Below are 12,043 nucleotides of genomic sequence, written 5' to 3'. Positions count from 1 at the left end.
TGTTATGAAGACACACAAAGTTCATGCAAATCTCCTTCATGTGAAGGGATTTCACTTGCCTGTGCTTTCATGATGTTGTACACAGTGTCTCTGTACTCTACGCCTGTCCTGTGCGGTTTCTCCTGTAAGCCAGGCATAAAGTGGCGCTCTGGAGAGATGATCAGTTTACAGGCCTGGAGGTAAATTTAAACTCGGGGTTCAAACGTTCCTCAAACACAACATTCTGTTGTGCATTTTAATATTTGGATGAGATATTATTTTGTATAAATAGAGCACGAACCTGGGTAGCAATTAACTCTCCAGAGCTGTAAATCGATCGGTCAGCCCAGCTGTGAAAATCTTACCTCACCGATTACCCTCTCAACTTCCTCCTGTGTGGTGTCCTGTAACTGCTTTTCTGTGATGTTGTTCACTCATTCACATCCCTCTTTCCCACCAGGCCATACTTGGAGGAACCCCGCAATGTCATCGTGCACAAAGGTGCAGAGCCTCTCGGCATCTCCATCGTCGGTGGGGAGAACGGAGGAATCTTTGTCTCTAAAGTTACTGGAGGCAGCATCGCCCACCAGGCAGGATTGGAGTATGGAGACCAACTACTGGAGGTATGAAGAACCTACTGTCTGTTACAGCTACTAAAGTAGCATAGATAAGAATTTTTCCCGTCAGATGCCTTTATTTCTATATGGCCTCGCCTCCTGGAAAAGCATATTCATTAGCTCTGTCACAGTTCCCAGGATTGTAATACTTGCTGAAATGCATGAATTGAAATGGTGTTTTTGCTGCATATAAACTGGCTGCTTAAGCTGATCTTCTATTGCAATGTCACATCAAGTGGGCGTATACTCTACTTGTGAATGGTAAACAGTGTGAGTAGTTAAAAGAAAAAGACTTGAGGAGGAGGAATGTTTTTAAAGTAAGTGAAGTTATCATACCAGAACTTTTTCTTTCTTTCTTTGCTATCACATAAGGTAGCGGACCCACTGGCAGTGCTAATGCCTGTCACTCCCCCTTACATAACCAAGCCACGATCTAAAAACACTGTGCACTTTTCACATGTTTGCAGGGATTCGAGAACATAAAGGAGTGTAAATCCCTTACAAATCCATTTCTAAACGTATCTGTTATAAAGTAAGACTTTAATGGAGATCTCATTAAGACTGAAGGCAGATGTTCACCTCAGTGGTGGCAAGATGACGTCCCCTTTATCTGTAATTCTGTTCAATATAGTTATGATGTGTTGTGAACGACGGATGTGCGTGCATAAAAAAAACAAAAAGAAATCATAAATATGCATTAGCGACTTTACATAATCACAACAAAGCATGCGTTGCTTCTGCACCTCTGAATTGCAAATAGAGCTACAGATGTTTCAAGGCAAACAATGGCTGTCTGGTCTCTTCACAGAGAATAGAGTATGCACTATTTTTTTTTTTTTTTCCAAGGCTAGGAAAATGGGTGTAAAGTTAATCCTCTGTCAACTCTCATGAGTATCGTCTCCACCAAGCACTACTAATGACTTAAAACTCTTAATAGACTGGGCACATAATGTGTTCATATCTCTCTGTTCTTTTAATAACCCCCATCTCTCCTGAAACTCTCCCTAATCACACTTTTCTTCCTTTATCAGTATAACGGCATCAACTTGCGGAACGCCACGGAGCAGCAGGCTCGTCTCATCATCGGCCAGCAGTGTGACACCATCACCATTATGGCCCAGTACAACCCACACATGTACCAGCTGGGCAACCACTCTCGCTCCAGGTAACAGGATGTTTCTTGAAGAATTGTTTGTAGATGTTCAGTGTGGGGGTTTAGGTTTGATTCTGTGTCCCAGTCGCGCTGCTTGGCTGATTCCTGAATCGGTTCCAGTAAATGTTCCAGTTTAAGAGTGACATAGATGTTTTGACAGAGAGGGTTTTTTTTCTTTTCTTTTTTTTTTTTTTTGAGCAGTAAGAAGATGATACATTTTCATTGCCTTTACACTTTTCCAGCTGATTGAACTTGGGGGAAGTTCTGAAACAGCAGTTGTTCATTCAGGGTAAAGTGTAAAAAATGTATTAAATGTCTAGTGTTGTATATTCTCTATATGCATGGTAGAGTCTGACCGCTTGATAAGAATCCCTAAAATTTAGATATTGGATTATATGTAGGCAGTGTGACCAAAATATATACTGCTGCATCTTACTGTGCATTTTTTTTATTTAAACATGGTTTTCTGGTCTACAAGTTTTTGTTACCTATTGGACACCAATTTCCGAGTGAGCTTAAATGCAAGTCGGTCAAAATCCAAAATTTAAATTTTGATTGACTTATTGCCCACCAACAGCCAACACTATGCTCAATAAAAGTTGCTCTTAATCTAGATTTTAAAATTTTTTGGGTGCTTGGTCAGAGAATGAATTTAAACCACTGCAAGACTGACCTCTCCATAGCTCAACTATGAAAGTGTAGACTTTTAGCTATTAGATTAATACTTAGAAGGGTTGGAGTGTGCAACAGCAGCTCCTATATCATGCACAGACTTTCGGTTTCTTATCAAATCCTTCTCTATTACAGGCTGCTTCTTGGATTACTTTCAAGTTTGACTGTTATTTAAAAAAAGCATGAATAATTAAACTCCCTGACCTGTCCAGATGATGCATAGAGTCATCCGAGTCATTCCTCAACAGTGAAGTACATTAAACATAATGTCTTGTGTGATTTGTTAATCCATGGAGCCAAAACCTTTTATCTGTGCAGCTCCCGTCTGGAGCCGGTCAATACTCAGTCGACTCCCCAAGGAAGTGGGGCTGCCACCCCCGACAATCACTCCACCATCGACACACTCAGCGAACAAGACGAGGGCACGCTCACTCCCTCCTCCAAACAGACCACACCCACTACCAGCCCCCACAATTTCATCAGGTAAACATGCGCACGAACATTGATAAGATGATAAAAGATCTTTTGCTGAATGCTTTCCCCATGCATGTCTCTAACTGACCGCTTGTTGTCTTCCAGAATGCCGTCTGAGGGCAGCAGGAAGGTGGGTGAGCCACGGCTCGTGACGGTGCGCAGGCCTGGAGTGGAGGTGGGAGTGACACTCTGCGGAGGGAACCTACGGGGCGTCTACATAGAGAGCCTGGATGAGGACAGTCCTGCCAGAGGCCCTGAGGGGCTGCTGCCTGGGGACCTCATCTTAGAGGTACAGACTCACACATTTCTGCCCTTACTGAAACAGACATGCGTCAACACACAACCTGTTGTCTAATTTGATAATACATATATGCAAACATGCACAAAGACTTCAGCAACTGACTGATATGCTATGCAAACAATGATGGTTTATGTAGGTTTGTCTTTACCACATTTATAATTCTTGAGTCCATAGAGTATTTTTTATTCAGGCAGATGGGTATCTGGAAAGATAGATCTTTTTTACATGGGACTTTTTTTCATTTCACATCATGCTGTGGATTTTTGTTAGACAGTAAAGAGAAGAGGAGTAGAAGTGATCTGAAAGCTAAACTCTTATAAGACGTTTGCAGTCTCCTGACTCTTAAAAAGCCTTATGTGCTGCTGTTACTTCAGACTCGAGCACTGCCAGAAGGCGCTGGCATCTCTCTCTTTTTTTTTTTTCTTTTTTTTTTTTCTGCCTGTCATTGTTTTTCATTGATCTCCTCCTCGTCTGCGTTCCCTCTCACTCCATATTGGTGATCTATCCAAGAGCACCGCACACTCATAATAGACAATTCTTGGCATGCTCCCACTTAGCCCTCCGCCACAAAGGGCCTGCTATCTGAATTGCCATGCAGCTTTGTCATCAGTCTGCACAGCATCAGTCTGTCCTTCAATCTCCCATCCTGTTTGTTTTCTCCCTCCAAACATGGCACAAATCAATACTGCGACACTTTAATACAGCTGAAAGCTTGGAGGAAATGTAGCTGTTTGCTAGTGGACCCTTCACAGACACGGCAAATCATTTCGCAGATGAGTGTAAACACTCACTAAATTTCTCTGCTCCTCGCCCCGAGTTTGTCTTATTTTTCATGATTTGAAGTTCACTTGGCCTCTATTCTTTTATTTTCCATTCTCATTCTCTTCTTGCCTTTTAGTATAACTCGGTGAATATGAAGAATAAGACGGCTGAAGAGATGTACGTCGAGATGCTGAAGCCTGCAGAGATGGTCACATTCAAGGTGCAGCATCGGCCAGATGAATTCAGCATGCTCAAAGATGTTCCAGGAGATGGCTTTTATATTAGGTGCGTGTATACTGCATATATATATATATATATATATACACACACACACATTACACCTCTCTTCTTATGTGCTACAGCTCTGCAAAAAAGGAACAACACTAACTTTCCCCAAGCAACCTCATCTCTGTCTATGCTGCTATATATAGAACCACCACTGGAGCGGCCCTTGGACAAGTTGGAATCTTTCTCATCTAACCAATTATGTCCCAGATCCACTGTGTGACTGCAATGATGCTAATCACACCACAGATTTAGGTTATCTAATCTCTCTGCTCACTTTACACCAACACTGTGTCCATTTTAGTGCTGAGTGTTTTTCCAGGACATTAGAAATAACATCCTATATGAATGGAAAAAAGAAGCACTAAAATAGTCACGTTTTATTGTTGGGAGTCTGTCTGGTCGTGTTGCCGCAGCTGCCGCAGTCACTTGTCATGTAGGCAAGTGGGCTTGTGATGTCATCTGCAGTAAATACACTCAGCCGGCCGGGCTGTCACAGATAGGCTGCTCGGGAATGACTTACGAGGCTGCAACAGGAGGAAAGCAAGTCCTGTACTGTCGATAGATAAACTCCCACTTCACTTCCTTTCTTACTCTCCTTCTATCTCTGATTCTTTATCTTGTTCCCATCGCACGTCTCTTGCCTGATACCTCACCTCCTCTCTCACTTTATCAACTTTACGCCCCTCACACCCTCGTTCTGCCCTACTCTTCATAACTCCCCATCTATCTTTGTCTCTCCCTCCCACCAGAGCACTTTACGACCGGGTGGGGGAGGCCGAGGGGGACCTCAGTTTCAAGAAGGATGACATCCTGTACGTGGATGAGTCTTTACCAAAGGGCAGCTTCGGGACCTGGATGGCCTGGCAGCTAGATGAGAACGCACAGCAGATCCAGAGGGGGCAGATCCCCAGCAAGTACATGTGGGTGGTGAATGCAATGCATGCTTACATACACATACTGTACATTTTTGAGCTAGTGGACAGTTTGTAACAGCTGAGACAACAATCCGTTCCATACTGCTACGATGCAGGAATCCTATCTAATGTCACTCCTCTTCTTCCATACATCCTGGACTGTGCTTTTTCACTTATTTGCAAGGCACCGCTGTCTTATTGTGCATCCCTGTAGACATGCACTGATGTTGCAGTTTCTGGCTAATACAGTGATTCTGACTTAGTTTCTGTACTTATACTGGGCAAAAGCCAGTAACAATGAATTCTAAAGAAATGCTAAAGTCAGAAATTTTGTTACTGAAATCCTAGAGTGGAGTCTTTAATAAAGATTTACATTTTGTCCAATCAACTGTGACTCTCTACATGCCCAACCAAAACCTTTGCCCTAACCTTAGTGCAACAAATTGTCTCTTAACATCCCTCATGTGAAACTGTCGATGATTTTAAACTCACCGATGCACTCGCAGCCTTTTTTTTTCCTGTGCGGATGCTCTTCACTTAAATCTGTGTTTTGTGTGAATGTGCGGCGTAGGATGGACCAAGAGTTCTACCGCAGACACAGTGTGACAGAAATGAAGGAAGACTCCAGCAAGACTCTCTCTGCAGCGGCCCGCAGATCCTTCTTCAGAAGGAAACAGAAACACAAACGCAGCAGCTCCAAAGACAGCAAAGAGATGGTGGCTCTGGACGCCATCAGCACAGACTCCATCCCTTTCCTTGATGGTGAGAAGAAAGGGTTATATGTGTTGGAATGAAAATCCTTGCTGAAAAGGATATTTGGCTGACCTGTGTGCTCTTTGTGTCAGACTGCGTGAGCTTGGCGTACCAGCGGGTCCAGAAGGTGGAGTGCACCTCTCCCCGACCGGTACTCATCCTCGGGCCGCTCACTGACCCAGTCAAGGAGATGCTCGTGAAAGAGTCTCCTGGGAAGTTCTGCAGATGTGTACTGGGTGAGTCCAGATGTTTGTCTGACCTACAAATCAGGGGAAGGAATCTTTTATCTACGTTCTTAATAGCTGTTGTGCGAAAATAAGACTCTAGGGTTGAAGAAATGGCTGGGTTTTAGTTCCATCAAATGATCCGTTTACTCCCTTGAGGAATATCCATGCATTGTCCCATTGCTAATTTTCTTTACTCTTTCATTCTGTCTGTCTGCAGAGGTGATGAAGGCATCCCAGCAAGCCATCGAGCGGGGCGTCAAGGACTGCCTCTTCATCGACTACAAGCGCAGGAGTGGCCATTTTGATGTGACCACGGTTGCTTCTATAAAGGAAATAACAGATAAGGTATTAGCCAGTGCTTCTCTTTCTCATCAGAGTTTATCAGGAACTATAAAATGGCTTCTGTTTGTCTTTAATCTCTGCCTTTGGTGAAGATAAGTTATCACTATCGCAGCACTTGGATATCGATGAATGAAAAGCAAGATTCCTGTCGTGAAGCAGTAAGAAACGGTGCATTGAATTAGTTCATCTGTTTAAGTCATGTTTTGTTTTGTTGTTTTTTTTGGATACAGGGCTGTCACTGTTTGCTCGACATCGCCCCGCACGCCATCGAAAGGCTCCACAGCGTTCACATTTATCCAATTGTTGTCTTCGTCCGCTACAAAAATGCCAAGCAGATCAAGTAAGTTGCAACATAAATCAGGGAAAAGATCTCTTTTCTTTGGAACACACACACAGACACACACACACACACACACACACACACACAGACACACACAAAAAGGTGGCGTGGTGCACAATGCTTGACAAATAAAGTCTGGAGTCCTGTGCTAAGACCAGAAGTATGAGGATAGAGATATCTTGGAACAGTAGCACCCCTCCCGTGTGTGTGTGTTTGTGGGTGATGGATGGATGGATGGATGGATGGATGGATGGATGGATGGATGGAGCAGGATAAGCCTTCACACTTTCCATTCTACCATGAACCCTTTGGCGTCTCTACCAAAGCACCCCACTCCACCACACACACTTGTATAATCCCAAACAGCTGGTGAAACACAATGTTTTTTTTTCTTTCTTTTTAAAATAAAGGCTCTCGGTATAATCGCTGTATCCCTCCGTCACTTGCTGTTTGTTATAAATATTTGCATGGATTCATCAGACATTATTGTTGTCAAATGTTTTGAATATTAAATTAAGTATTAAAGTACCTCAATATTTGATCAACAGTAGTTTGACTAGTTTGAGACTGATTTTCACATTTCTCTCCTCACTGGTAAATATCTAAGCATTCGATGTTCTGAATGATTGAAAAATTAATTACACACAATGAAAATGTAAGAAAGACAAATGACCACTGACATTGGATATATGGGCTCTGATCTGAAAGACTATCTCCATCTTTTTTCCTTTCTTATTGTCACAGGGAGCAGAAAGATCCAGTTTATCTGCGGGACAAAGTCTCTCAAAAACATTCCAAGGAACAATTTGAAAGTGCACAGAAGATAGAGCAGGAGTACAGCAAATTCTTCACAGGTTCGTATGCAATCAAAGCAAAAACCATCTTAGACCACAGATAATATGCCCAGTATGTGTTTACAGAACAAATAGATTACTTTTATCTGTCAGTTCAGTACTTGTTATTTTTTATCTATTGTTTCAATGAGTCCCCCTTTCTTCGCAGGTATTGTCCAAGGTGGCACCCTCCCTTACATTTGCACTCAGATCATGACTATAGTTGATCAAGAACAAAGTAAAGTCCTGTGGACTCCACTTGGCTGCCCCTAGAGGAGACTGGCTGCCACTACAGCAAGCTGCAGCTTTCATCTCCATTCCCCAAACACTAATTAACTCTTTCACACTATACCAATAGGTACCCTACAGCGAGCTAGTTATGTAAATTATTGATATTTTTTTATTTGTTATGATTTATAATCAGAGCCTCCTTTATTTCTGATGTACTCCGGAGCAGGTTAGTAGCACTGGATCTCGACGTTAGAGTTCATTGAGTCTTCCCTAAGGGTTTCTGGTGGTGTATTTGTAATGCTGCATTATAAGCATCCGTTTACAGTCAAAAGACGAGTCTGAGTATTGATGTTCAATATTTGCTTGAATGCGTGTCCCTCCCCCCTGTGTACACAAACCTCAACACTAATGAAGTTCAGCAACCCCTGACCCACCCGTGTACCAAATGACATTTGTGGTTTCCCTACAAATATGCACCCATTTGACAACGACTGACAACTAATTGTGTGCGCGTGTGTGTGTGTGTGTGTGTGTGTGTGTGTGTGTGTGTGTGTGTGTGTGTGTGTGTGTGTGTGAGAGAAAACAGCATTGAGACTGTTGTTCACAATTGTAATGACAATTTCAGATGAGTTGTTTTGTTAGTGTGAATACGATGCTATAGAAATGGAATGCCAGGATCAGACATCACATTCCTTTGTGGTGTTTCCTCACAAAAGTGCAAAAGCATCAAACCTCTTGAGGTATGCAGCTGCGTTCTCACGGAACTCGACTGCCAGCAGCGACGGCCATGAAAACTCAAAACACATCGATGTGTGCTCTATGCATTGTGTTTCTATAGTAGCCGGTTGTGCGGACAGTTTATGGGCCTTTCGGAAGTGCCTTCGGAGAAGAAGCCTGATCTGAAACCAGCCCCTGGTCACTTAGCCAGAACATTCAGATGATTTTTTGAAAGTTTTTCTTCAAGATCCGATGTAATCATTTCGCCTATCGTGGACTAGATGATTTAGGGGCTGATTTGAGACCAGTACAGTGCATGACAATGGCGAGGTTTTGAGGGTCGGCCGACGCGGCGGCCAACGGGTTAACTCCTCAGAATGCACTCCAGGGCTAGACAGACCACTGTGTAACTATCATTCTATCTCTTTAACATATATTTAACAACAATATAGAGTATAACATATACAATATGCAGATACATCTGAAAAAAAAAAAAATTATATATATTACATGTATTTTCACTAGGTCATACGCCTAGGAACGTCTGGCAGTCAAGTCATGTCTTAGCAGGTATTAGCATGTTTTTTTTTTTCCTTTAAGTTTATTTTTTGTTTTTTTGTGGTTGGTTGTCAGTCACTTATCGATGTACTCATTAAAAGAGACACTATGAAGCAAAATTTGCAGGGTAATATCTTAAATGATTTTCCTCTGGTCCGTTTAAATGTTAGTGACTTTTCATTGTTATTTAATTGTATTTTTTATTCAGGAGGCAAAAAATATTGACAAAAATATTCTGCCCTTCCTCGAAACCATATCCTGTATCTTAATGTGCCAAAATCCACTAAGGCAACTTTATCCTTTTTATTTCTGTTTTGCACTTGTTTATCTGTGAACCTTAAACATGTAACTGTTCCTAGGTTTTCAGTAGACTATGAATAGGTACTATAATTTCTACTGTAACTAATTCACATTTTATGTATCACATCAGTTCCTTACATTTCATTGATGGCCTTTTTATTCTTAATTAGAAAAAAAAGGATCACTTCTTATTTGAATTATTAAAAAGGGATCTATTCTTGCACAGTTTTTCAAAGGAAAATTAGTCCACAAGTTTGACTATTGGGCTAAAAGAGTAAGCAGAAGCAAACTGTAATGTTACTATTTTTCTGAGTAGATAGCATATGTTATAGAGAGAGACAGCGGGATACAACGTGACTCGGTTGTATTTTTAGAAAGAAGAATCTAGATGCCAGGTACTGATTGAACTTTTCTTTTATTAAAAAGAATGTGATTTGTATGTTGAGACATTAACATGAGAATAAAACTCATTTTCTGTATCACAACATGGACTCGGACTGAATTTTTGTTTGTTTTTGTCACAGTTTCCTCTGGCTGTAATACTGAAAACAGTTTTGAAAAGTGAGATGATTTTTGAGATGCTTCTTTGTCTCCTCTTTTTTTAATTTAGATTAGGTTTTAAAGAAGAGAACGAAAGCAGAGCTGATAGCAGGTTTTCTGTTTCTGTCTTGCTGAAATGTGACTGTGTCCCTCTGACATGTACAAGGATGAAAGTGAATCCATTTTTTACTGAAAGCATCAGCAAATGAAAGGGCCATCAATTTCTGAGTTGAGATAAGGTAGTGTGACAATATCTGAAGGATCTCGGCCAGAGCGATAAAGATGTGGCCTTGATTCAGCTTTAAAGAAACCGCTGCATCCTTGGGTTTATACAGTTTTAAAGACAATGTGGCTCTGTCTGTTCTTCAGCAGCACCACTGTCATACATCATGTTGGCAGTTAGATGATGACAGCTCAATGTGCGCTGTCACACATTGGACCCAATGTTTTAATATGAGGACAGCACATATTGAGATGCTCTCTTACTAAAACATTGAGTCCTTTACACCCCATAAGGTAGTTTCTATATAAGAAAGCCTGAGATAATGCAGGTATATCAGTCACTTCAATAACTTTTATTTAATCAGGGATCTTATTGAGATTAAAGTCTCTTTATTTAATAAAAGAGAGACATTGTATTGTATAACCTTGTAGACATGGGCCTGTATTTATGAGCACCTATCTTCTGATAAAAGCAGTTTTAACCTTATATAATGTGGACATTTGATAGGATGTTACACCACTATTTCTTCCTATTTCAAAGCTGGCTATGATTTAGTTTCCATGCATTCATTGCCTTCACTTGCCAGTGTGGTGCTAAATTCTCCTCTTTATATGATTTATCTGATGTACGTCATTTACCAGCAGGATATTTACTTAACTGCTCAGCTTTTGTTTTCTTTTTGACTCAATTTCCACCAAATCCCTATCATTTAATCACAATTTATTCATTATGAATGTAATAGGTTGTTGTAACCCCACAGGTTGATTCTTATTGGAGATTTCCACAAAATGTTTGCTGAGAAACAAATTGCTTTGTAAGAAACAAGGATTTCCTTAAAAGAACAAACAATAAAGGCAAGTGTAAGGTGAATCATTGTCTCAATCATTGGCTATTGTTGCTCAGAACATACATGTAATTAGTCATGTGATCATTTGAGAATTACTCCTAAATGTTACACTTTACTTGGGAACATGACAAATATATAAAAGGAAAAACAAAACTTGTGTTTCTGCAGCATGCTGTGAGAGTTGCGTTCCATGCAGTTGGACGGCCTGTAGCTTACACCAGATCTTGCTGGTTGATTGGGTGCCTCTAGCTGAAAGGTTCTTTCCTCCGAGCTCCGCATCGGGGGTCACATGGTCCTCTAGCTTATGATGTCACAGTGAATGGCTACCCTCTAGCTGCCTGTCAGGTTCACTGGGGCAAGAGAGCACCCAGTGTCTCCAAAACATCCACTGTTGTCTCAAACTGCCTGCAACTCAGCTGTAGATTAGAGAGAGCACTCATTGTTTGAAACAAGCCACTGTGATGTTAGTTACTTAATGCTTTACAGAGAATGTTGCTCATGGTTTCAGTGACTAATGACATTAAACTACATCTGATATACTGTAGGTGCAAGTCTGCTATGTCATGTCCCAAATTCTTCATGTCCTCCAAGTCTCCTCTTGCCTATTTTAGAAAGGGGTAGGGTCTCCTGCCCTCCTGCTGAGGTGTCTGTTTCAAGACAGCTGCTGACAGCTCGACTGAACTTGAGAAGTCTTAAGTCTGACAGCAAAGGATCTTTGTAGTCCACAGTGGCAAGCGGTGGCCTTTCCCGGCTCACGTCAAATCCCGTTGTCAGAGTGAGGAGGCATGTTTCTCTCTGTTTCGTCCCCTTCTCCAGCATGTTAACTCTAGCATCTCCAAATGTCCCGTGGGATTACCACCTGATGGCTCTCACGTTAATCTCCTCATCTGTCAGCGCTGAGACCCTCTGGCTAAAGTTCTGTCGGCCCACAGGAACCACTCACCCAACAGCTGGCCTTTCATGGGGGGGTGG

The 12,043-nt window shown here is 41.7% G+C and overlaps 1 protein-coding gene across 4 annotated transcripts in view; it reads left to right on the top strand.

Annotated features, from left to right (window-relative positions):
• dlg5a (discs, large homolog 5a (Drosophila)) overlaps positions 1–9,946 on the top strand; it is a 35,778-nt gene extending 25,832 nt beyond the window's left edge. For all 4 annotated transcript variants that reach the window (XM_023426587.2, XM_023426588.2, XM_023426586.2 and 1 more), the window contains 12 exons: positions 440–602; positions 1,628–1,761; positions 2,740–2,904; positions 3,001–3,184; positions 4,095–4,243; positions 4,996–5,166; positions 5,732–5,922; positions 6,006–6,149; positions 6,358–6,485; positions 6,713–6,822; positions 7,567–7,676; positions 7,825–9,946. In XM_023426587.2, the coding sequence (XP_023282355.1) occupies positions 440–602; positions 1,628–1,761; positions 2,740–2,904; positions 3,001–3,184; positions 4,095–4,243; positions 4,996–5,166; positions 5,732–5,922; positions 6,006–6,149; positions 6,358–6,485; positions 6,713–6,822; positions 7,567–7,676; positions 7,825–7,928 (1,753 nt within the window). In that variant the 3' untranslated portion in view covers positions 7,929–9,946. The remainder of the gene's footprint in view (positions 1–439; positions 603–1,627; positions 1,762–2,739; positions 2,905–3,000; positions 3,185–4,094; positions 4,244–4,995; positions 5,167–5,731; positions 5,923–6,005; positions 6,150–6,357; positions 6,486–6,712; positions 6,823–7,566; positions 7,677–7,824) is intronic.
• The last annotated feature ends 2,097 nt before the right edge of the window (positions 9,947–12,043 follow it).

Source organism: Seriola lalandi, unplaced genomic scaffold (assembly GCF_002814215.2).
Source record: "Seriola lalandi dorsalis isolate HSWRI2012SDOR001 ecotype SW California unplaced genomic scaffold, Sedor1 jcf7180002054832, whole genome shotgun sequence".
In the NCBI taxonomy this organism is placed as follows: domain Eukaryota; kingdom Metazoa; phylum Chordata; class Actinopteri; order Carangiformes; family Carangidae; genus Seriola; species Seriola lalandi.
This window is presented reverse-complemented; position numbering and strand designations above follow the sequence as displayed.